The sequence below is a fragment of the Periophthalmus magnuspinnatus genome, chromosome 16 (genome assembly GCF_009829125.3).
Source record: "Periophthalmus magnuspinnatus isolate fPerMag1 chromosome 16, fPerMag1.2.pri, whole genome shotgun sequence".
In the NCBI taxonomy this organism is placed as follows: Eukaryota; Metazoa; Chordata; class Actinopteri; order Gobiiformes; family Gobiidae; genus Periophthalmus; species Periophthalmus magnuspinnatus.
In genome coordinates, this window is record NC_047141.1 from 17902878 (window position 1) to 17929903 (window position 27026).

The following is a 27026-nucleotide window of genomic DNA, read 5'->3' on the forward strand; positions in this document are numbered from 1 at the left end:
AAGGATAAACCGCAAAGACAGTGGCCAGTGTAACATGGTTAGAGAGAAGCACGTATCCACGTATCCTCACTCCACCCAGGCCTGTGTCATCCTGACTATTTCAAGTGTGGTTAATAAACAATGCATTGTTGGTCAAGAATACAACAATTCCACTAAACTCGATAATGGATGTTGTTGATGACGAGTTTGGAGTCACGCATATGAAGTCCTGTCCCCTTCAATAATCGGGATTTCTGAGTCACTGAAATTGTAAACACAGTTTGTGTGCATAACTTTGCAATACATGTTTTCAATTTACTAAAATGTTTGTTTCTTTTTTAATGACAACAATGCATGCGTTACATACATGACAAATTTTGTGGAATTAAAATTCAACAAAAACACTGAGTGATAAGGTTGGACTCACCTAAAAACTAATGAAGCTTAAATAAAAATGTAAAAAGAAAAAATATCAAAGAGTATACTTATAAACAATTAATAATTTTACATATAAAAAGTTTACATAAAATGGCATTAGTTTGTTGTTATTTATTAGTACAGTGTATAGTTTTCTAAATAATAGCTTGAGAGGCCATATTACTCTTTTTAGCCGATTCTGTAACATGCTGCCAATTTTTTTAATCAACCCAAAAATTTAAAAAATGTATGAGTGAAATTCTTGCAGTGCTCCAGTTTCGGTACCGGAGTGAGCCTGCTCTGTACCTGCTGTGGAGTGACACATCTCTTTCTCTCTGTCTGAGCAGCGTCTCCAGCTCCTGCTGCTCTGAGCACCACTGTCCCGCCTGTGACACAGCTGACCTCATCTTCACACCTGGTATCAGGGCAGTGCTCCTCTGCACTGATAACACTGAGGCCACTGATGCCATTGGTACCCCAGATAGGACAGTAGCTCCTCAGCACCCCAGTGTTCACCCCACCACCTACTGTGTCCACAGCACTTCAGAGGATATGCTGCATGCCACGGTAGATGGGGAATCACCCTTCAAACAAAAGGAACTTAAATAAATTAGATTACACCATATATTATAATGGAATCAGGAAGATACCACCAAGTCTGTCTAGTAGCTTCATTCCTCAAAATATAAAATTAACACATATTAATGGAAAGACAAAGAAACTTGTGTGCAAAAAAAATAAAAAAATCATGGAAGTTGATGTTCTTTTAAGGAGGGTATGAAATAACTGTCCAGGTGCAAGCATGGTAGATATGACGAGAGCCCCTTCTCTCTTGCAGCCTCTAGTGTGGCTCTCTCATGCATGTTTCTCCCTGTGCTCCAGAGGAAGCTCCTGTAAAAGTCCCTGATAGCAGAGGAGCAGAGGAGGCTGATAACAGAGGTGTGAACAGCAGAGTAGCTTGTCACTGCAGGAGGCTAGAATGACGGACTACTTTAGGTTAGAGGGAGCTCTAATGAGCAGTTAGCAGCGGCCAACCGACATTTTCCAGAACCTCCTTTTTAATAATAAATGAAGTGCCGTGTCAGTGTGCTATCACTGCTTAAGATTTTAGGAATATCTTATGTTAATTAATGGCCATAGCTTATTATGAGAATTTCATAATATGATCAGTAGAATTGAATTTAACTATACATTGTGTACTTACAAACATGTCAATAGTACCACAGATTCCTAATAATTTAATCTATCTAAAGTAAACTGGAAAACCAGTTATAATTGTAGTAAAAGTAGAAGTAGTCATAATTCAATATACATACCTATTAGAGCCTGATAACACAGGTATTTCTCCTAATCATACTGCTGTATAGAGTCATAAATCTAACATGTGATAAGGTTTCTTTGCTTTAGCCCCTCCTGTCTGCTTCTTATCACACCCTTATTCCCCTCCTTACCTACACCCCCTTTCACATTAGGGAACGAGACGACAGCACGACCTCTGACACCTTAATCAAGGGGCATTAAAGGGGCCCTTAAACAGACCTGACGGAATGGGCAGATTGGGAGTGACGGGGCGACCGGCAGACTGGCCCAGGCGCTCAGAGGGGACCAGGAGCGGCGCTGAAATGCTGAGGCTGACACACTGGAGGTGGCAAAGCGGTGGGAGAGTGTTGGTCATCACAGGGCTTAGAGATTAGCCGGCGCGCATTAGTTCACTATAGGGGCCCCCGGCTAAGGATTGTCACACATCGCTTTGTCGCCTTCAGACTGGACAAGAACATATAGGAGTTAGTAAGAAGCCAAGCCGATTGAGATGAAAGAGCGAGTGTGATTTAATGGCACTGAAACGGCGGAGGTCTGTGGAGTTCAGTAACAAGACAACCCAGGCTTCGCCAAAGAGTGCTACATTAGGCCTCACATGTACAAAGGCGCTGGGGGTATCGCAACAAGTGGTAAAGTTACACTTTGGGTCCACTTACGGGTCCACTTACGCTAGCCTACACTGTCTAATAACATGACATTTGTTCAGACCAAATAATTAATAAAAAAATAAATAATAATAATAATAATAATAATAATAATAAGTGATTCATTGTGGTGATACAAAGGCATAGCATATGTAATAGTAAGTTAATAACTAATCTAATAGACTTTACAGTAAGCTGACCAAACATATTTGAAAATTAGTGAAAGAAGTCTCTAATAAATTATGTTTTAACAGTTAATTTAGATTTCATTCAGCTGATTTTGACATTCTTTTACAATACACCAGGTTGCTTATCATAGACCTATATCTTCTTATGAAAAGCAGTTTCGAGTGCTGGAGATTATGATTTCTCATTCAGTATTTGATAGATGAAAATTATTTTGGAGGTTCAGCATTTGACATGGGGAACGATATGGTTAATTTAAAAAACAAGTTAACTGGGATTACCATTCTTTAGTGTAATTGTGTTGGTAGTTACAATACTTTTGTTTATTGCAACAAAATATTTCACTACTTCATTTGTTGTTCTAAAAGGCCACGTAGGGAATTGTAAAAAGGAAATGTTTATATTAATTTTGGCAGTTTGTTGCCCACTCAAAGTCCAATGTTATTCAAAAACATGATGATACCACGAGGCCTTGTGCATTGAGGCTACAGCTTACACTACACATGGAGGTAGTCATTTATCTCAATGTGAGGCACTGGACTGGATTTAGGGCCTGCACCTGGACTCATATCTGCTGCCTGTCCAAACCCAGGCCTCACTTAAACAGAGCGAGCTGATATTCTGGTCAAACTGTGGCGTTCCTTTTCCCAATCTTCAGCAGTTAATCCCCATAATTCCCATAACAAACATGGAATCTCGCAACACTTCTCAACAGCCTCTACTTTCCTGATAAAGTGTGGCCACTAACAAGAACCACACCTCAAAACAAATAAAGGTGGTACTCCTAAACTTCTGCTAATATGCCACTGAAAAGCAAGGAACAGATGGATGATGGCTAATTATATATATTGCATCAGTCAACTTAAATTACATACTTCCACATTATACATACAAACTATGTAGTCATATCACCGCCACAAAAACAGCATATTCAGTGTTTTTACAACGTAAACCGAGGCATCACATTGTAATTGTAGGTGACATGGTGCTAACAGTTGAGAGTATCTTTTTCATGGATCAAGGCCTCCAGCTGTTGGTCTACAGAGTCACTTGGACATACTTGCTCTTGTTAAGTGATTTTAGTTTAGATCATGTTATTTGTGCCATAGAGTTAGTGTGGGCCACTCTAATGGTGCAGTCCACCAGGGACCAGGCTGGTGGTAAAAGGTTCCCAGGCCTGGAGCGGACTCTGCACCTTGGCTGTGGAAGTTGACAGGACTCACAGGAGTGTGGAACGTAGCCTCAAGGCTAAGTGTTAAACCACCTTCACTACCCAGACAGCTTGTGCAGTAAGACAACTTATTAGGCTGATACAGGCTATTATTAGGGGCACATTAGCAACAGCTTTCAAAACATAGGATCATATTTCATGGTAAAATGTTTTCCTTATTAATTTGTGTAATGTGTGCATGGGTAGGTCACGGTGTCTTTCCATCCTCACACCCTCACTGATCTCATAAAGATATTAACGTCAAAATAATTATTAACCATGACATAATGACAACCAGCAGTTTAGGTCAGCTTTATAGAAATCCCATCAGTAGCTAAAATGCTAATGTTGCTGATAAGGCAGAAATGAAAAAGGGTGAACAAGTTAAATAAGCAACTTTCTTCTTAGTAAAATGGATTGCTGTAAGCTATAGGTCAGCAAATGTAAGTTACAGTGTGTATTTGTTTTAAAGAAAGCATGAGCGGAGGATGTAAAGGGGAAACAGAGGCTGAGTGAGAGTGGTTTAACTCAAACACTGACAACTGCTCATAAAAGTTTAGTGCAGTTGAAGATGACCAGTTACATGGCCCTGCGTGGCCTCCAGAAACAGCTTGGCTCAGGTTACCAGGGAGGCAGAGGGGCCAGGGAGGAACATGCTCTCCTCACCTATGCGACATAACTCTCCCTAGAACCTCTGTCACAGACTACCTTCCATAGATCGAGCTCCGAATCACATTAAATCTGTTCCCATCCACGGCCTCCATTAACATTCCTACCAAGCTGGCAGAGAGTAAATACAGGTTAAGTGGGGTGAGAGCGGTGGGGTATGGAAGCACAGAGGATGACCCCAGAGAGGAGAGACTGATAGTGATCGAAGCACAGGGTTTCACAGCAGGACAGACACAAAGCTCCTCTGCATCCTCCACTCCAGTGCACAAGGCCACACTAAATCACTGACAAATAACACCACTCACAGCACTGCCAAGGCTGTTAAGATCTGCAGCCATAAACTGGTGGGTGCAGGGAGGCTTTTATATGGCTTCAGTTTATTAACAAACAAACTTTATTATTTCACAATTTTCAACCATTGGTTTGAAGTTGACAGCTAATGCAAAGGAAACTTTGCATTAGCTACTCCACATAGTTTGTGGAGTAGCATGCTTTAGCACTCTATAGCAAAGCAAAATAAACCCCAGAGAAGCAGGAGGTGGTTTACAAGCAGTACATTATGCAGATTTATTAGGGATGACCCCAACTGTCCCAGGTCAGCAGTGGGCAGCAGAGTGGCCTGTCTGATATGAACCAGAGACCTTGAGCACCTACTCCCTAAACCATTACAGCACCTTCACACCATGACACTGAGGTTACAGCAGTGAGGAGGCAAACATTAGAATGATAAATCAGTATCTGGGCTCTACTCAACTGCTTACGCCACTGTGTTGAAAGTATAATACTCACTTTTAGATAACTCCACTGATATGATGGGACAGTAACGTTAAAATAAATCAAATGAATATAAATAAGAACATTAACACTACAAGAAAATTGAATTGAGTCAACTAGGCAGCATTTTTTGAGAACAGAAGAAGCTGCTTGGATGAGTGGCAAAATGTATGCACTCTCTTCTTTTGTGATTAACCCTACCTGGAAGACCAAGGGATTACACAAAGATAAACACTATTAGAAAAAAATGACATGCTTCTGGCCATGTTTATCCAGATGCCTGAAATAGCAAAATGAAAACACTAGTACAAACCTGCATCAATCATTTGATTGCAATATAGGGTATTGTTTTATAATTATCTGGTTATTACCACACCATTACCATATTTTCACATAACAAATATATCATTGGGCCTTGCAGAATTTATTTCATAGTCAAGTTTAATTTCTAATCCCAGGAAACTGTACTTTTCAGGATTTAAAACATTTCTGAACTCGGGCCAGGATGCTGAAACATTGCCAATGCCTTGTAACTGGTACTATTGAGGGTCATGTTTGGGAATAAGTCTGTTATAAGGCAGAGTTTAACATCAGTGCAGGTTGTGTCACATTCCATTTTCTGGCAGAGGTTCACTAGAAGCCCCCCTTTCCTGCTCTGGTTCCTACCGGCTGATTCGTTTAATGACTTTTTTTCTTTCTTTTTCTGGGAGAGTTGTGAGAACCCTCTCCCATCGCCACAAACTGCTCAGCCCAAACCACCACCAAAAGCCCCAGGTCATCATTAACATAATTATCTTAATTAATTACATCTTTACAAACAGCATTCAGCAATGATTCCAACAGCAGAACACATGCACGGACATTATTCATACAGGGCTCATGCTGTTTCTCACCAGAAGTTTTACTTGGCGGCCCTTTCATCACTTATGGGGTGACTTTGGTCCATCAGGAAAATAATAGTAAAGAATCAGTGACTGGATGTAAACCGTGTAATATTAATAGTGTTTCCTATGCAAAAAAGTACACTAATGTGCAAGGAAAAGTTTTGAATTTTTTAAGTTCAAATAATATAATTGTAATGTGTGGTACATTTTACTTGATATATGCATTCATTGTTTATTTAAAATTTTCTAATGCTTCTAGTAAGTATTCTACTACTGTGTGGGTCCAGATTTCTGTGATTAATTGATGGAGCCTGGGAAAGTGTGCACAGCAGAACAACGAGGCGGAGGAGGAGGAGGTTGGGAGAAAAATGAAAGGATGTTCTAGTCCAGCTGTGGAGTTATGCAGAAGCAAATGGGCTCTTCCCAAGTCACCAGTCAGTTCTGATGACCAGTCCAGTGCTCCAACAGATATGGGCTTTTGCTACCAATACTGGCCCAGTCCAGGCTTCACTGAAGTCCCTCTGAAGTTAAGTTAGTCTGTATGTGATTCCAACATTGGCAACGAATCAATCAGTAACCAGCTACTAATAATGTGATCCCACTTATAGCTGTAATAATAAGAGATGAAAGACAGAAGCATGGCTCGAGCAGCCGACTGATAAACTAGTGTTCAACTGGGAGCCGCCACAAATTAATGTTTCATCTCCGTCAGCAAAAAGAAGAAGAGTCGTTTTCCCTCACAGGACAGATCACGAGCCAGACCAGCGTCATATGACAAGGTAATAAAATATCACTGACACCAAAAGCAGTCAACAAATGGTTAGCACCACTGTCTTTTAAGTGTGTTACAAATGTGCAATAAGTTAAAAATAAAAGTGAGATCATTCAAGATGTACTTTTACTGCCATCCTTCCAATCTGAGATGGGAGTTGGGAGTTTGATCCCTAACAATTACCACAACTTTCTACTTAGCGTTAGATGTTTTTACAACTATTACAACCTCAGACACTAGGATCAAAGGCCAATACATTTTTTGTACACATTCTGAAGCTCAAAGCCAAAAAACGTTGATGTTGGAAAGCAGAGGTGCCAAAAAGCGAAAAGAACATTAAAAATGTTCCTGAATATTGCTAGCTGCAGACAAAATTACTTAATCCAATTACCCTGAATATTTTTAAAATAATAATAAAAGTGAAAATGCCCGCCGCAGGCTACAGTCCCCCTTATTTGAGAGTCCAACCTCGAGCCACAGATTTGCTGTTCCAATGAGGCCAGTTGTTGTGATTGTGCTGCATGTTCTTGATCTGACGGAGAGGAATGTGACCACCTTTGATCCAGTGACAACATTCATTTAGATAAGGTTAACTAAATTGACCTCCTCCACTCGACTACTTAGTTCACAATAGGATAAAGAATAAACAGACTGTGTGACAAAACACCAAGGATTAACACTAGCTAGTGACAAAACAGAAAATCACCCATACAATTACACACAGTGCCAGCTATACAGCTAAAGTGTGTGAATGAGATACTTTACAATATGTAGAACATATGTGGGGGTCTCTGTAAAAGAACACAAATGCATCATGTTTGATAGAGAAATTCCACTACTATGGCAAGTACAGTGTCAGCCTGCCTATTTCATCAGAGCTTATAATACTACAATGGAAGCACAGCCAGGCTTGAATAGATAATACCACAATATGCTGAGCGTCTTTAGTTCTCAAACTGATGGTAAATACACTTCTTCAGTGTTAGACATTGTCCTGCCTATCTATTGATGTATTTATTTTTTACAACAAAGAGATTAACAGTTAGGCTGTCAGGCTGCTTAATTTATTTTATAATGATGTTGAAATTATTATTTTTTTATTTCAACATCATTGTAAAATAAATTATTAAAAGTATTTTCAGTATGGTCAGAAAATATCTACTTGGCGTCACTGAGTCTATAGTGAGATCAGAATCAGAATCAGAAGACTTTTATTGCCATAGTCTGTGAACACAGTTCACAAACTAGGAACTTGATTCGGTGAAAAAGTGCAACATAAACACACTGAATAAATACAAATACAAATAAGGGCATGCACAAAGTTAAAAAGATATGCTTAAAAAAAAAAAAATCAAATGAAATACTTAAAGGGAGAAAAATATGTACAACAGCAGCATCAGAACAACAGTGCAAAGTGGCTTATTAAAGTGACCAGTGTTATTAAGTGTCCAGATCATTTTATCCAAACTGATGAACTAATAACATGTTAAGTTTCACACGCTGAAAACTACCAATTACCTCTTTCTCTCACCCACTGACCTGTTATACTGATACAAATGCTTTAGAAGTCAAACAGAAGTGACCCAGAATGACCTCCTTCACACTCAAATACCTAATTGCCAACTCTTATCAGTCTATATGCCAATTGCCAGGCCTCTATACACACAGCACAAATGGAATAACGTCGAGAGGTTGTGTGTTGTGTTGAACATAGATCACTGCATAATCGTGTGTCACATAGGTGTTTTTTGTCCATGTGGTGTCTTTCTGTTTCAGCTTTGGAATGTTGATTAAAGTCACAAAATTTTCAGGAATACAGTCCCAATGTCCCCTCTCCTTCTTAATGCGCCTTCATACCCAGACATCGTATGGTTATTTGGTAGAAAACCAGAGTTGTCTTTGTCTGTGCAGCCTGTTTCACTTTTCATATTACTCAGAAATCACAATAAACTGAGACGTGTGGCTGTCTTTTCCCAGTTGACCTGCTTGTATGTTGAGTCCTGCTCCTTGGCCATCTGCCTCACACTCAGACCTGGCTTTAAGCACTGTGAGAGTGGCCTAAGTAGCCCGACACTTCACAGATGAACAGGTCCAGTAATGGGCACTGATTGACCTCAAAAGCTTGTTCCCCTCAGAGGATCTAATCTCCACACACAGGCAGAATGTAAAAAAACACAAAAAACTTGGACTAAGGATATAATATGGCAAAAAAGAAAAAAAAAACAACACTTTTGTCATATTACACACAATTTTCTATTTGTTTTTTTACTTATTATTATAAAAAGTTATTCCCTGAAAGCTTGAACTCTCAAAAAGCATCAAGCTTAACACTGATGACAGGAATAGCAACATTCACAGTGTGTTGAAAGTGCAACACTTTTCTTTCTACAAAGCTTAACTAAGTTACCATGTCCACTGCACCTTCATATATTTGAGCTTTAGGCACATTTGGCAGTTGATTTTATGAGAAATGAAACGTAAGCGATGTGAAAGAGAGAAGAGTCTAATAGCAGGGATCTCCACGTTCACACCCCATTGACAAAGCCACTTGAGCCCACTCACAGAAACAAAAGACTATAGGGGAGCATGTGTTAGACTAGAGTGCATGTATGTGTCTGCTGCACTGAGCTGCACTTGTGTGAAGTGGAGAGATCAAAGTTAGGTGACACCTCGCTTCCACCTGCTCTCATTTCTCTTACAGATTTCCACTGTAATATCCACCTGTCTCAAACTCCACAGCAAACAGCACACAGCTATATTCAAGTGTCACATGAACTCAGCAGCATTGGCACATAACTCGAGTAGGTTTGTAATGCATCTGATGATAGTGGTGATGGAGAGGAGACAGTTTTGCTTTAATATGCTAAGTGTTACAGGCCTAGGACATTCTTCAACGCTTCATTCTTTTCAGTTCTCATAACTTGCCCCAATATGTTTCAATGAAGATTAAAGATCACTTTGTTCCCCTATTCCCACAGCTCCTGTGGTATGGTGAAGAGATCCAAAGTACAGGCCTTTATGGAGAACATCTTTAACATTTGCTCTGCTCTCCGTGCGCTTGATTAAATGTAACATTTTGAGATGCTAGAGTTCTGAGAGGAGCATAAATCATTGTTTCACAGCTGCTGGCGTGCCTGGGGAAAACACATGCGATCCTTCACTCTATGCCTCTCTATGATCCTGAAGCCCACCCGACCCGCTGCAGTCACACTGCTTTAAGGTTCTTTGGGGGAACACCTGCAGGCTGCCGCTCGGCCTGAACTTCAGCACAAAGCCCAGCTCCTCACACGCCCTCTGCCCCCCACCTCCTACACTGGCCCCTTTACTTCCCCTTAGTGTTCCCCATCAATCAGCTGTGACAGACCCAAGACCATACCCTATAGTCAGAGTCACATAGCAGCCAGCCGTTGAGCTCAAGCCACTGTCCAGGCCTTAGAATGATCAAACCTCCTCATGACTGATACTGTACTCTGGGTGAGCACTGGTAACCATTACAGACAACAGAGCCAAAATCAGTTCTGGGCCTTACTGATCCATGTGGCTCTACTCTCCTCAGATTAACGTCACCAGTGACTTATAGATCTCATGCCAGTCAGTGGGATATAGACAGCAGTCCCATAAGTGTTGGACAGGGATGACAAGGGGTTGGCTCACAGCTGCGCCCATATGTAGGACTAACCTGTGCCCTCTGGAATGAGCCTGCCAGCCTGAAAGTCTGCCCACTAAAGCTTAAAAGACAACTACCCCCATCTTAGACATGTACAAGACACTTTTCAGTCCAAGGCTTTAGTTGTCTTTATGGCTATTTCTGCACTTAAACTTTCTCTCATAATCACGGTAAGACTCATCAAAGAAAAATATTAAATCACTTATATGGCATATACTAAGTAGCCATATTTGTAATGCTGATTTCATCTGGAAAGACTAAAAGACTGAGAGCATTATACTGTATTTCCAAGCAGCTCTACAATTATATTATAATGGCTTTAAATCTATAGCATTTTAAAGTAGAAGTCTATTTAATAGTCAGGTTATTAAATAGTTAATTTTGTAGACTGTTCTGACTTTTTAAATCAGTTGAGTACATGGGAATTCTTCAAAATATGACCCCTTTCCTCCCATTGTAAAATCGCTGTAAAAAGTGCAAACTGAAATTTCTTTTTAATTTTCGGGTAAACACTGTGACAGAAAACAGATGTCATTGGCTCGATTTGAAAGGCATGTCATCTTTTTCCATTAAAGGGGCAACATAATAGATTTAAATTCTCACAACTGACAGAACACAGTACTCCTATGTCTAATAATCTGGTTTATAGGACACAATAGACAATGCATTGACAATTTTAGAAAGATTTAAATCAGGCCATATTAATCCAACTATGTGGAGTAGAACGTTCAAGATATTTACTGGAAAACTAAAATGGTAGTAAAAATCTTGTGTTGTGCCTTATACAATTCCAGAGCCTATCACAAAGATGACGAACAACACAATACAACGCTTGTAATGTAAAATCTAACAGCACCCAAAACAATATATATGCATCGTAAGTATGAGCTAAGAGACATGATTAGATGCTTTAAGAAAAGCCAGTCAGTCTTAAAAAATACAGCACACCTGACCGAGCAAAAACGTACAAAAGACAGAAGCAGATTCCACGTAAACTACAATGAAAGATTGATTAGGCTTTAATGTCTTCAGTTAATCTTATTGAATCTCACTTTATACAAGTGTGTGATGAATGGAGGCAACAGATACACATGGTGCAAATAAACACACATTTTGAAGCAGAAGCCAAGCGTTCAAACAATTGCCTCTGAGTTGGTCTTCGGGGAGCTAATAGTTCAGTCCCTTTGCTCCACCTTTCATCTCCAAATAGAAGGACACATCCATCATTTCATTAAAACTACACTGTGCCCCTTCAGATGACAGCTAGGACACGGGACATGTGCAGGGAACAGAGACATCGAAGGCCTCCCTCTAGGTTAGGATACAAAACACAGACCTGAGAAACTTAAACACGCCAGGACAGTTGAACTAGAACTACAACAATATGTTTTTGAGGCGGGCATATGAAAAATTCTTTCAAAAGTCACAATATCCAAGACCTTGTCAAATTGTTTCGAAAGTTATTTTAAAAATGACTATTGTAAGACTGAACAGACAGCAACATGTAGACAGAAGAAAAAAATGAAAAAAGCAGTGATGAGAGAGAATACAGGCGTCCCCCGGTTCACATCTGCTGAAGATACAGTCACTGCTTCTGGAGTCGGCCCCCAAAATTCTCTTTCATTTTTACCTTTATCTTTCTCTCACTCATTCCTTGTTTTTCCTTTCAGTCCTGTCTGGTTTGTGTTCGGATCAGGTTTTAATATTCAAAAATATGTATGTCTTTATGAGCTGAAGTAATACAATACACATGATTCAGACTCTAAGATGAATGGATACAAACTAGACCCAAAGTAATTTAGTTTTCAATCTTTTTTCCTCTTCTTACATGTTCAATTTATGTTTATAGAAACTTAAGATTTTATTTGTGTTTTGATGATAAACTATGACATATTGGTAGTCTACTTAGAGTTTTCCAAAATAACATTCCATCAGTGTCTACTCCAGCTAATATTAATATTTGATATTTTTGACCCTACTAAAAGTGTCTATATATTTACTATATTCACCAGTATTTGCCACACATTTAATTCTTCTTAACCACCATAGCTCCAAAAGCTTTGTGAAATAAGTGACTGTGATGATGGATGTGGTGGAAGGAGCATTGGACACATAAAAGCAAAGGGAAAGCAAAGTGAAGGAAGTCATTTCTTAACACTTCTTACCGGAGTTCCTGCAATCATCTGCGTGATGCGGGACTTGCACAGAGAACGCCAGCAGGTCAGGGGCCAGCAGAGACTCAGGCTTGCGGATCTCATTAAGCCAGCGGCTCATGTGCAGCTCTTTGGTGTCAGATGGACCCTGGATCAGAGGAACCAGCTTCTCCTTCACCCCCTCTCCCGAACCTGGACAATGCATTTGGAACGTTAGTAGTAAGTAAGAGACCAGTCATGAATGACATGAGGTCTGGACATGGTATTGTAAAGTTGAAGAATGGAGGAGCTACCCGAGTGATGGTCAAAGTAGGGATGTTACAGTATAAAATTTACTACAGTTACTACAAGTGTGAGAAGTGTCATTTTACAACTGAATTACATTTATTCATTATTATTATTTCACACTCTAATTAAATTAGCCAGATCCTGTTGCATTCACTAGATGCTATCTACATTACTTCTGTCTGTCAGTGTGCCTGACAGAAAAAAACAGAGAGCACAGGTGAGCCTGAACAAAGGCCAGTTGAGGGGAGAGGGGAGGGGCAAAAGGTTTCACATCTGACATCTACATGTGGAGATTGCTATTATTGTAACAAGTTTATGGAATAAAAATTACTGAATGAATAAAGTAAAATGTGACATAAAAAGCCACACAACTTTTTGGTTTATGATTTTTGCTTGTAAAATAATCAAAGAACAGTTTTAATAATCATAATTAAATGTAATTAATAAAAAAAAATTGAATTAAATATTGGGTACCACCAGAAAAAGTCTATGTTTGTTTTATGCAACTTACATATGTGTTATTGTGTGCATGTTTTAGTACGAGGTTTGACTTCTCCGTTACTCCAAATAACTAGTTTGATACAGATCTCTCAATTTATGTGCAAAGTCATAAATTATTCAAACATATAATTAGGAACTAGCTAAACTCAACTCATTCAGATTATGGGGTAGTGGAGATGGTTGGGTGAATAAAGGATTGACTTGAAGTATAGGTAGAGGAGGAATCTGGTCAGGCCTAGTCTGTGTGTCTGTCCGTCCTATACAGTGGAGTAGTAAAGTTTTAACTGGCCACAGCTGCACACACCTGGAGTCCTGGCGCACACTTTTACGGCTCCCACGGTCCCAGACGCACATTTCACCGTCGCACGACTGCACAGCTTCAACTCCAGGTTTTGGAGCGAGCCCTCGAGAGTTGGTGACAGGCCTTGAGATTTCACACCTAATAAAGAAAAAAATACAAAGCGAAAATGAAGTGAGGTCCAGCACATTTAATAGCTGCTGCTGGTGCTTCTCTTGATTGGCTCCTAATTGGTCTTGACCCGGTCTCTCTCAGCAGAAACAGGTGGAGCAAAGACTTTATTACAACTGATAATAAATGTGCATTTTACTATTAGAACGCATGTGTAGTCCACCACAAAAGTTCAGTTTGCACACAGTTTACACACATATTTTTGCAACTTCTTTAGGCAGTTGTCAAAATGAATCAACATGTATGACTTGTTGAAAAAAAATCTTAATTCTTAGACTAAAATACAAATAAAAGAAATTGCAACCATTGAAATTACAGCTGTTATAGTCAAAGGTGAAACAGTATTGTGTATTGTGTTTTGATTTATTGATATTTGGAGGACAAAGGAAATGATGAATGAAGAGAGGAAGTCTGCAGACACATGGACCAAAGATCATTTACCCCAAAGAATTACTGCCAATTGCAGAATGTTCTAAATGCCGACTTCCCTCCTCTAGCCCAGACAAATTACCCAGCATCCTCCTCACCTGCTGTCAAGAGGACTCTGTGAGGACACTAATAACACCGTTTATGTTTCGCTGCCCGCTGCTTAATTCACCTGTAGGTCTTAGTCATGTCAACTTGCTGTTACATTATTGTCGTACACCCAAAGTTTCTCATTTATTTTGTATGCTAAAATGCCTTTTTTAAGATAACATGCCGATACATATATTTCCTCTGCTAAAAACTAAAAGTCTTCCTTTGGAGATTCATATCTTGGACATCAGAGGCTGGCCTTCTCTTTAGTGTTGGTGGGGTATCACGATAACACAGCCGGGGCCGCGTAGATGTCCTAAAGGGCACGGTGCACCTGCTGGGGGTGGTAGCAGTTCTGCAGTTGGGGCTCTGGACAATGTTTTGACCAGCTGTTATGACTATAAAAAAGTATAGTACACAGGAAGAGGAAAAGGCAGCGCTACTTTCTCAGCTTTTATTCCATTTTGTGTGTGTGAGAAGCATTAGTAACGTGTGCGTTTGGAGGTCTCTGAGTGACTGTGAGTAACAGAGTGAAATGTGTGTGGTGGGGTGGCTGTTCCTCCACTGAAAGGCAGGTGCAACCAGAACATAAACACACAGCTAGGGGCCAGAGGCTACGGCACTCAATCAACTGGTGTGAGGGCACACATGGGCAGCTGGATTTGCCATCCCTGTGGGTTTTACAGAGGTGAAGAAACAAATTCAAAGATGGAAAAAAAAATTCTATAATTTTTTTTAGCATTGTGCAGCTTTTCCCATTCTTGTACATTTCACATTATCAATCACAAAACTGAACACAGTGGAGGACATATTTGAGTGTGTGTGTCCGTCTCTCCGGACATCTGCAGACATAAAAGCTACGTTTTACACATTCCAACATGTCCTGTGCTCACAGCTTTGCAAAGTGGTATGGGAAAGTCGCCTGCTTATAAAGCAGTGCCAGAGAGATGTACACGCCTGCGCAAGGTGAACACAGCATAGAACCATATATAATACATATATTTGAATGAAGAAAAACGGTTTTAAATATGCCAATGGGAAATACCTAAGAGTGTTGAATTGTTACTAGATGAAACGGGAAGCCAGAAAGAAGTGTTAAGTACTAATGCAGAACCTTAGGTCAGTCTGAAATGCTACTATCTGTCAGTAAGAAACTAATTAGAAATACAGAAGTCTGAAAGTTATGAGCGATTTTAGGGGGGAAACCAGGATGTGTATTCTAATGTATTAAACGGATGACACAAAAAGATGATGTGAGCCTAAAAAGAATGCATACATTTATGACACAGGATTAAAATTGATATATTTTTTACATGATATAAACATTTATTTTCACCTACTATTTACACTACTGACCAGATATATACACTCAAGACAGTAGACAGTTATAACTGGGAACTTGGCACTTGGCCCACAGCAGCTAGGGGCCCGACAGAAACAAGGTAGTCACAGACAGGTTAGGCAGACTGAAAGCAGCCAGCTGAGCCATTAAGTGCTGATGCAGAAACAATAACTGTCTCTCCAAAGTTAGGAGGGGCTCAAGTAAAAACAGTAAGTAGGAACAGGAGGTGCACTGGCACCATGCCCAGCCCTGACACACCCCCAGTCCCAATACACAAACGACAGGTAAAGGATTGTACTGTAGTAACAGCAAATAGAGTTTATATATAGAGAGAGTTATAATAATATATATATATATATATATATATATATATATATATATATATATATATATATATATATATATATATATATATATATATATATATATATATATATATATATATATATATATATATATATATATATTCCCTATAATACAGTATGATATTGTGCATATCCAGATTTTAATCACTACAGACCCCAAGCACAATATAACTACAACACATTTAGAACCAATTTTCAGCAGCTGGTTTGGCAACTAAATAATATGAAATAAATAAAAAAGGCAACACATTTATTTATTTATTTTTTTACATAACCTCTAAAATGGGATATATTCACACGCTGTAAGGAAAAGCAAATTCAGTAGACCCATTAAGAGAAACATTTTATGAAAAATAATCTACCTTCACATTTTCCTCGTTCTTTCCGCTTTTGTAAGTGTGTGAGTGCTTTTAGCCTATAACAGTGGTGTATATTTCAGTGGTAGCACAAGGGCGGAGGAGGTCTCATTTTGTTGATTACCATTCCTTCCAGGTGCTGCCTTCCCTTTCTGTCTGACCGCTAAAGCTGTGACACATGTTCTCCACTCATTCAAACTTTTCTCTTCTTGCCACCGAATTACCACAATTAAGGGGACTTCATACGGAAGCAATTTTGGAAATGCTAATGGGTCTAGAGCTGGACTTTTTTTTTTTTTTTGAAAGGATAAAAATGGTCAAAACCTTTAGATGGAGCAGAAACATGAAGGAAAAGGCAAAGACAGCTTTGCTGATGATTACAAATAAACATAAACAGTCACACAGAGAATTTCCACATTACCACTTGTAAAGAGACAATTAGCCCGTGGTGAGATAGGCCAATAAAACAAAGTTAGGGATGAGAAGCACTGCCTCTCAATCTCTCTTTATCCCCCATCACTAATGCTGCCCTGACAAGTTTGGTTAGTGCACAAACAGGGGCAGAACAGCTTTGAAGTGGCAAGCTACGAGGAATGTCCGTGTGGTCGGCCTATGAGAGGGATGCTCCAAACTACAGACCACAGCTAATGACGCCAAACCAAAGCCTCAGTCACTCCAATATGGCCACAGATCAGGGATTCCTTTTTATTGTTTAGAAGAAAGTTAACATAAAAACAAAAATGTTTTCAAGTGGCTAGAATAGTGAAGTAGTATGACTTGAAAATACAGTAGAGGATTTATGGAAATATTTTGGTAAAGTGTATCACATGAAAGTTACACAAACTTAGTTTGATGGCATATTATTTTCCTTTTTCCCATTACCAAAATAAACAGAATAATGGACAAGGACCAGGTGAAGCCTGGTTGGGTAGGTTGGATGAATAAATGAATAAATATGGACATACGCAGATATTGTTATTATTATTGTTATTGCTTTTGCTATTATTGTTATTATTATTATTGCTATTGTTATTATTATCATTATCTTCATTATTTTCATTTATTTCAATTTCACATTACTTCTACTCATCCAGACAAGATGGGCAAAGAGCATAATACAATACAATACAATACAAAAGAAAAGAAAATTCTAGCATCAGACCAAATGACATCCACTGCCACACTTCATTTCTAATTCAACAATTGTTTATGGAAACTTGGATGATAACTTACACCTCTCTATTTCAGAGAAATGAATAAATAAACATGCATGTCTTTCTTGTTTATAAGATCAAATTAAATTAATATTTACGTCTAAGCTTTGTACAGATCTATGCATGAAAGTTGCCAAAATGTGAGGAGGCAATGGGAGTTTTCAGAGGTTTTGTAGATGCGAATATAAAAAGTGCATACTCAGGTTAGCAGCAACCACCCAAAATTCCAGACCATTGCTTGTTCTTATCTGCTTCAAATCAGGTTATTCCTTGATTAATACAAGTCAAAGCTAAAATTTAGCCAGTACTTGCATAAAAAATCCCTTATAATCCCTTTTTTTTCTGGAAATAACATCATTTCTAAAAGGGGCAGCCACATCAAAGTAAACAGATCTGATTATATACTCGGAATGCTAGGAAGAAAAAATTTGAGCATTTGGACACTTAGCACCAACTAATGTGAGGTGAATGGAGAATTGTGGTATAAAAAAAAAAACATCCCCCAAAATCACAACAGTAAAGCTCAGTTTACAAAAAGGCTGACTTGCTTGCATGTGCTGTGGACATTCATAGTTATGTTCATCCTTAATAGAGAAATGAGAACTCGCATCAAAACAAAGTATTGTTAACCCTAACCCTCTGGATTAGTTTAAAGCATCAGCACAATCCAGTGTAGTGATGTGGGAGACACCTGTGGCTAATTGAAGTTGCACTGACAAGAGCCCTCTCTTGTCTGACATCCATTCATCAGATCAATGATGCTGACACAATGTGTTTTTAAAGTCACAAATAAGACTGTATGGATGAAAGGCCCCTGCGTCTCCTGCTTTCTTAACACCTTGAGATCAATCTGTGAAACTGACGGGCAGAAATTTCTCTCTAAACCAAAGGTGACGTCTACAAAGAGGTATAATACTTGAGTGAGGATCTAGTCTACTGTTCTTTCATGCTTATCAAGAAACATAGATGAAGTAGTGAAATAAATAATAAGAATTATGGGTTGACGTATGACCAGAAATTGCCATGACTGGCATGAAGCAATAATAATCTTCTCTGGAAATGGTGGCAAACCACTGTGTGGTGATCATTTGTATGTTACCAAATCCTAACTCCACCAATTCTATGCACAAGATCCAATTATGCTGCTGTTGAAATGGTGAGATGAGATATTTGTTTCTGACATAACCTTGAGTGAAGCAGACCTCTTTATTTTTCTTCTGCCTTGGGCTCTATTTTATGTGAAGGGGGAACTTGTAAAAATACAACTTTGTTTTAGTAGTGATACTGTTATGACTAAGGGTAGCTGTGCAGTGAGAGCACACCATGCCTGAACACAAATATTCATGAAGTAATTTCCCCTAAATATGGGCCCTATCTCTGTTACTCAGTGATGAAAGCAGTCCATCCCCTAAAAAGCACAATAATTAAAGAGAATTTTATCATATCTAATATTAAATTATAGATTTTGCCCTTTAGTGCCAAATCTATTAAAACATAGATTTGGTACTAAAATGTATTAGTGGTTCAAAACAATCATCATAGAAAAACTGGGGGTTATCAGTTATACATATAATCTGGACTTTCAAAGAGCCACCATTAAAACCACTAAGAATCACATGGCTGTTAAAGATTATGTTGTTACATAAAATGAGAAGAACATAGTTCCACACAAGTGCATGTAGATGTGAGGAGTGTGTGGGAGGTCAGCATGGTCAGTGTCTCTCTAAAACTGTGGTTAGTGGTTTAGAGCCTGTGGTACAGGCCCGGATTACTGGCACCATTCTGCTGCTATTACGGCTACTGCTACATGACTGCTACACAAGTATATAAAAATAAAATAAATAAAATACATTTTATGTTTTTGTCTTTTTGTTTAACACAGCCCAATATGTCTCATCACAAGACTAGAATATATATTGTACATAAAACAAACAAGCTAACAGACAAATGTTTCCTCAATTAATAGCTTTTTGTAAAATGCTACACTTAAGAAAAACAGTTGCTTAAGAGGATAATGTAATGTAAGTATGAGAAAATCCAGTGAACACAAAGGCTCCCTATAGATGTCTTCTCTGTTTTCACTGTATAACCAAAACCATAAACCATGACATACAAGCTTTTCGGACCAAACCAATAAAATTCAACACTGGTGTGAGCCTCACTGTAATATACCAAAAGGCACTGCTGAAATAATGTGTCACAGCAAAGACTAGACTCACATTAGAGCAACATAAACATTGTATATGGATTGCAAAGCAAAGAGCTTTACATTTTTGACTCAGATATACATTACAAGATGACGGCCAGGATTAATCAGACATGTCCCTACATTTAGCTACCACATTTATTTCTGTCCCCAATTGTATTTATTTTTTTGCCAAGGTCTTGCATTGACAACGGGAGTGTCAGACAACTGTACATTTTCTTCAACATATCAAAAAGAGTCTTGAGTACAGAGACAGCCGTATAACAATCTACACAAAGAGGATGAAAATAAGGCAAAGTAAAAACTACCAAAGATTTAGAAGAGCTGCTACTACTGAGGATAAAAGGATAAAAGGATAAAAGGATATTAGAACAGTGTGTGTGGTGTAATAGTGTATTTTCAGGTACACATTGTAAACATACAAGAACTCCTATATTGTTGTGACAATCTAATACAAATACATACATTTGTGCCTTGTATTGAATAGAAGTAAAAATAAGTTTAGAACTAACATTACCACATACAACTCATATGCTACACATCTTTCATCAATACAGATAACATTCTACCATTTTTTCAGCATTTTTCTGTACACCATGTCTGTCAGTATGTTAAGATTACAGCTGATGATCTGGTGATTTTTTCTTTCTAGATGGTGGAATACCCTTTGGACATGAAACAAATCTCTCAAAGGGCTCCCCCCTTTTTTGTCCCCTGTCCATCTGTGTTATCATCTACAGCTCCATATGAAACACCTTCAACTACTGAAAAAAGGGAACATCAAGAGCAGGAGGAACAGACAAAAAAAGTTAAATATAAAACCAATATTATATCTTACTTTCAATCAGTTCAACAAGTGAAAATTATGAAAAAAAATGCAGTCTTTGATGTTGTAGTGAAAACTTTGATCTAAGCGAAGGTAGTCGTAAGCACAGCAGCCGTCCAAGCCACGTTTATTGTTACTGATTTTTTAGAAATCCAACTCCAGTCCACAAAGAATTGGTGGGATGGCTGGCCAGACTACAATTTGTGACCGATGATTGTGTTGAAAATGCATCATTAAAGAAGAGGAATAACAGTCAGGTTCCCTCCAAATATGGCAAAGACAACATCCAAAACATATAAAGATGTCATTATAAAACAACCTGGAGCGATGCAGAGAGGCACCAAGCCAGAAAAGCAGCTGTCAGGTTTTCATCATCTTACAGTGTGGACAGAACCGCAATGCCCACAGGAACCACAACTATTTGGCATGGTTGCATCACATGTGCAAGCAGACGGACATCGCCACACACCCTTCAAAGCACCTCACAAATACGTAAAGTTAATCGTTTCACAAACTTTCTCCTCTTCTCCTTTTCCATTGCTCATATTGTCAGAGTGAAAATAGAGTTTGGGCAGTGTAGAGCGCACCTTAAAGCCCGTGTCAGCACAATTTCACAGACAAACACATTAAATGTCTTTGGTTATGTCACTGAGCTTATTGGAGAGTTTACTCCGGCTAAAGTGTACTTATACAATGCATCACCCTTTCCCCTTCACTTTTCACCTTCTCCAATCATACCCTCTTTTTGTAACCTGCCAGCGCTCAGTCCAGATGTGCATACACTCCACTTCAAGTCCTGTTCCAAGTTGAAGGCAGACAGAGAGGAGAGGAATATTTGACTTCACTCCACGGGAGACCAGTTTCATACATCTTGGCAGCGATACAACAGTAAAAAGGAGAGGCGTGGATAGCCAGCCGTATAGGGAACGTTGACGGCATACCAAACAAGATGATCCTAATGAGTTGGAAAATCCCGAGGTCTCCAGAGGACTGTCCAGATGCTACCATCATGAGAAACGCTACTGTTTTATTGAATTAAGCATCCCCTCCCTTTTTAACAAGGGGCACAATTTATTATTTGACCATTAAGGCATTCAAGATGACATGAAGCGTGAAACAGTTTTGAGTAGATTTTTCCTTAGTTGGAGATCTTGTGCCTCCATAAAATGCCAAGGGGCAGGTGACCCCTATATGCAAAAATAACCCCAGTTTTTTAATAGAGCTATGACACAATCATTGGACTAATTTGAAAATGTGTCCTTTTGACTGCATACTGTGGAGGTATAGGTTAAACATACATTTGCTCCAGGACACAATATCTGGCATTAATAATTTTAGTTTACCTGGGGATTTGAATACTTCATTGAGTAGACTCTCGTTGAGCGCCTGTGGAACCCCTGTCACCACACTGTGCGTCCAGCTTTGGTAAATAGCCTGCAGCAATAGCGTCTGGGCTCTGGTGGCCTGTACAGTGAAGTGTGGAAGCTCAAAAATACACTCTGCTGTCGGGACTGAAGATCGCTTGGTCCTGAAAAAGAGCCACAGAGAAAGCCAGGGTTACATCAAGGACAGTATATGAGAAACAGTTAAAGATATATTGACCGTTATAAATGAAGGAATGGAGCATTGCACACAGGTGCCAACACACATTGCATCGAACAGACACCAGTGGAAACTAATGAATCACAACTTCCACAAATCCATCAATATCACATTGCAATATAAAACAGCTCATTGATAGCCGAGGGGGCCAAATAGGTAGAATAGCATTCCAGCAGCAAGTTGAACAAGTACCAAAGGCAGGCTTTCCTAGGATCTTGGCAGTTGGGGGAAGTTTGCCTATTTGCTTCTGAACACTTTTCTTCTCTGTCAAAACTGTGATGATGATTTATGTGAAGAGATGTACAGCCCAGAAACCTGACCCTGAAAAGAGTATGTACGCGTTTAACATTTCATTTGTCTCCAAGCGCGTGCACAAAGCCGGTGTGTGTGTGACGGGCTGATGAACTGAGCCTTCAGAGCAATGAGGTAATAGAACATTCAGACCCAGATCTGCAAGCCACTGTCCATCACAACCCCAGCGGACCAGCATCCCATTTGTCTTTGATATAAATACACTGTAAGCAAGTGTTTTTATGTTGTGCTTTGTTTCGCTTTGGGTGCCCCTTGCTCACATTACATGCTACCCTCTCATTGTCCAAACTGTTTTGATCATTTCAAAAAATGTCCAGTGAAGTCATGGCTCCTCTGCTTCTTCCCTGGATTCAGCTGGAAGAAAACAAGGGAATCCCCAAAACATGGACATCTTTGGTTTCTTTGAATTTAGAGAACTATGTCAAACTAGAGCACTACAAATAAGTAGAACATTTAGGAATATATATATATATATATATATATATATATATATATATATATATATACACACACACACTCACGTAAATCTTTTCAAAATATGAAAACAGAAGTGATTATACTATCCTAATGTTTTATATAGTGCCTACTGTCTTTAAAAATGACTCTGAAGGGGCAGTCACAGTAAATGTAACCTAAATAAACCCAAATTAAAATCTAATAATAGATCTAATAGTTAAAGCTAAATTTTATAATCAGTTGAAGATTTACAAGATATGATTACAACACTATCAGCCCCTAATCCATCGGTTGGGCCCTAATTTACAGAAATTGATAGTGTATGGGTTTTTTGGTTGCTTTGGAGACTGGCACTGACTCTCGCACAGCCACAGTCCTCTGTGTGTTTAATACGTGGATACATATGTTTATTCCATTTAGGCTTAATAATTCAACTTGGGCTTTTTAGTGACAATAGAAGCGTGACTAAATCCAGAGATGTCTGTGGAGCTTGTCAGAATCCAGCATCACAGTTCATTTAATCACACATGTATTTTGGTCTGGTCCCAGTTGAGAGTGTGGGATATGTCACCAGGTCTGTGCCTTCTGCACGCGGCTCTGCGATCGTTTAAGTTTTCAGCTTCCCCTGCGTCCGTCCGCCTCTCTTTATCTTTTGCCTTTCTTCTGCTTCTGGGTGGTGCAATGGTGTGACATGGGCTGTTAGCTGCACACAGGCCAAGCTTTAGACCGTTTAACTGCTTCTCTGTCCCAGGGGAAACTACATTAAAACTGCAAGTGAGGGAGAGTTGGATAGAGAAAGATGTAAGGGGAATGAACAACAAAGCACATACAGAGAAAGGCACTTTCAGCCTGACAGGGTCAATGGGTTTACCTTGACATTACAGGTATAAGTACACTAAATCCTTACATACCACAGATTTGACACTAATTTGACCCCACAAGGTCATTTTGTATCACCATTATTTTTATTACTACTCACACTTCGGGCTATACAACAAATCATTATTCAAACTAGCTTTTTTACAAGCTTTTTGTCTTGTCCTCATATGTTTCAACTTGGCATATGAAGCATGCCTGGATACAATGTATAGAGCATGAGCTCAAAACAATGTGAATGGGACTAAGCAACAATGTCCCCACATGCTGAGCAAATGTGCCTGCAAAGCCACTTCAATGAGAAGACTGGCAAAGGATGAAAGTTTGTTGGCTTATTCCAGTGTTTATAGCGTTTTAGGGGAGCTGTCATGTGCATGCGGTCCTCTAAAACTTTAATTATGCACCTGTTTTTATTATATTATACCCGATTCTTTGCAAACTTTGGAGCAAAATGAGAACCAGAGTCTCATTAGGGTGTTATGGGAATGCAGCATGTTTAAAGACAGCCAGGCACTCATCGGATTTCATTAAGTAGCTGGAACACTAGCTGCTCCTCCATGCAACATGGTAAACAGCTTTCTGGCAAACTGCACATTGCTGTAGGCTTCGAAAGACACACTGTGCAATAAGCCAGTGGTATTATGGGCTACTATTAGACCACTGCACTACTCTATCTACTATTCAGGAAATGAACTTGTCTGGGATCCAGAATACACACTTCTACAATACTTCACAAAGATGTGAGTCTGGTCATCAGTTGTATCTCCAAAAGTTCAAATGAGCGTGATTGACAGGTGGATTAACCAATGAAAGGCACGCATGGTCCATCTGTATCAAAACAAATATTGCTGCTTATAAGGAAAAAAGAAGGAAAAAAAATATCACAGGGGACTGAAAAACATTCCAGATTTCTGCAGAATCAATGAGCGATGTTAATCTGAGGTGAGGGAATAGTGATTTTATAAATGATAGGTTAACAGTGAACTCTTTTTTGTTTCACATGTCACTGAAATAACCGAATCTGATTGCACAATCATGCTTGGTTCTGGCTTGAGAAAATTCAATGTTAGAAGCCAAAAGAAAAATGTTATGAAGTACAAGATATAAAATATAATCACTTTTACCAAGAAGAGCGACACTCCTGAAAACAGAGACATTATTGAACGAGTTTTGACAGAATATGGTGATGACCCAACAAATATGCATTTCTTTCTGAAATGCAGACGCCTTTGTAGTCAGTTAGTGATTGAAAGAGTATTACCAGAAGCAGCTGCACCAATGGTTTAAACAGCATGCAGAAGTGGAGCTACACACAGTTTCTTTTTATCACAACATATGCACTGTGCTGTTTACACGTGGTTTTATTTCTCAAATGCAGCTGCGATGAGTAAAAAGACTCGTCTCAATATCTTTATAAGATGGAAAAAGCATTACCTCATAACAATTTAAAATGTCACTCACCTGTTCCTCCAAAACACATCAGCCAACCTACCATAAAAGTTTGAAAATGCATTGTTGTAATCCAAGTATATTGTTTTATATTATTCTTACTATGCAATATGTATGATTAATACAATTAGAATAAATGTAATTAACGATGAAATTAACAGGAAGGCACTCGGAATGTTTGTAAAGAAAACTTAAATGATAGATCAGGCTAAATCACTGTGTGCTCCTTTCTCTTTCTCTTATCTGGCCTATTTACAAAGTCCACAGCAAAGCCAATGCAATCCATTACAGTCTGACATATTTGTGAGATAGACACAGAAGATGGCCACCGTCATAGGACTGGAGATAGCTCCAATCTAGACTTTCCACTAATCCTTCACTGTCACACTTTGCCTTAATTAGGAAATATAAACATTCAGTGTAATTGTTAAACTAATCCGTTAGTACTGCTGTTTAGAAAGGATCCTTGGAGGGAACTAGGCTGAAAAGAGAGGGAAGAGAGGACTGCCAATGTTCAGTGTTTTACTCCTTGCTGTTCAAACTTTAAGGATAGCAGAATTCCCCTCATCACTTTAAAGGTTAATGAATTATCAGGAGAATAACATGAGAATGAAGAGGAACAGTTACTTGAATATAATGAGAAAGACTCATAGTGTCCAACACAGGTAAGATAATTCAATAGGCTTGGACACAAATTCACTTATTAATGACAAATGTCTACATAATCCCTCAGTCGTCTAGGTATGTTCCATAGAAAAAGAAAAATGCAAATCTGTCAACTGGACAAAAAGTTGTGGGAGCGAAGACGTTTTGCAACTTTTTGTCTAGTTGACAGATTTGCATTTTTCTTTTACTATTAATGGTCATTCCAAAAAATTGAACCTGATTTATTATCTAATCCCAATTAATTTCAAAATGTACAAATCACCTGAGACAGTAATCAGTATAACAGCCAAACTGCACGCACTTTTAACACAGCATATCGGATCATAGTATTCGGCTGCTTGCAGCAATTATAACTTTGATTTTGTTGGTGACTGATTCGTCTTCAACAGTACAAAGCTTTCCAAGAACATTTTCTGCTCACCCAAAACTGTCCCCATGCTTCCATCTGGACAGAGCTGACCTAAGTGCACACAATGAGAAAAGCGTGCACGTACACACACAAACACGCACACAGACAGACACACACACATGTACTGACTGAGGTCCCATCTCAGGAGAGGGCTTCATTACACAGGGATTACTAAAAGAAATGTTTTAATCAACTTGTGCAGACAGCTGCGGAGTGCAAGGCGAGAAAATGTCCATGACGTGGTTCATCTGCTTCTAAAGAAAAACACTGTAAGAGAGTGTAGCTTCCTGCCTCTGTCCAGTGAATACAGCTGTGGAGGACATGTAATACCTTTGTCCAAATATAACAGACAGTGTAATTTCAACTACATTTTCAATCACATCATTGTCTTCCTCTTTAGGCTTTTTCTGTCAGGATACCACCGCAGAGCATTTCCTTCCATGGCAAGATTGAATGAGAATATTTAAAAACGTATACACCAAAGTAACTGAAACTTAA

At 39.0% G+C, this 27026-nt stretch overlaps 1 protein-coding gene across 1 annotated transcript in view; it reads right to left on the reverse strand.

The window, feature by feature from the left end:
• The window catches only part of LOC117384187 (intermembrane lipid transfer protein VPS13B-like), a 270989-nt gene that overhangs the window by 207949 nt on the left and 36014 nt on the right, over window positions 1-27026 (reverse strand). Inside the window, exons 17-19 of the mRNA XM_033981473.2 lie at window positions 22102-22286; window positions 13769-13903; window positions 12688-12867 (exon numbers count right to left, since the gene is read on the reverse strand). Of these exons, the coding sequence (XP_033837364.1) occupies window positions 12688-12867; window positions 13769-13903; window positions 22102-22286 (500 nt within the window). The remainder of the gene's footprint in view (window positions 1-12687; window positions 12868-13768; window positions 13904-22101; window positions 22287-27026) is intronic.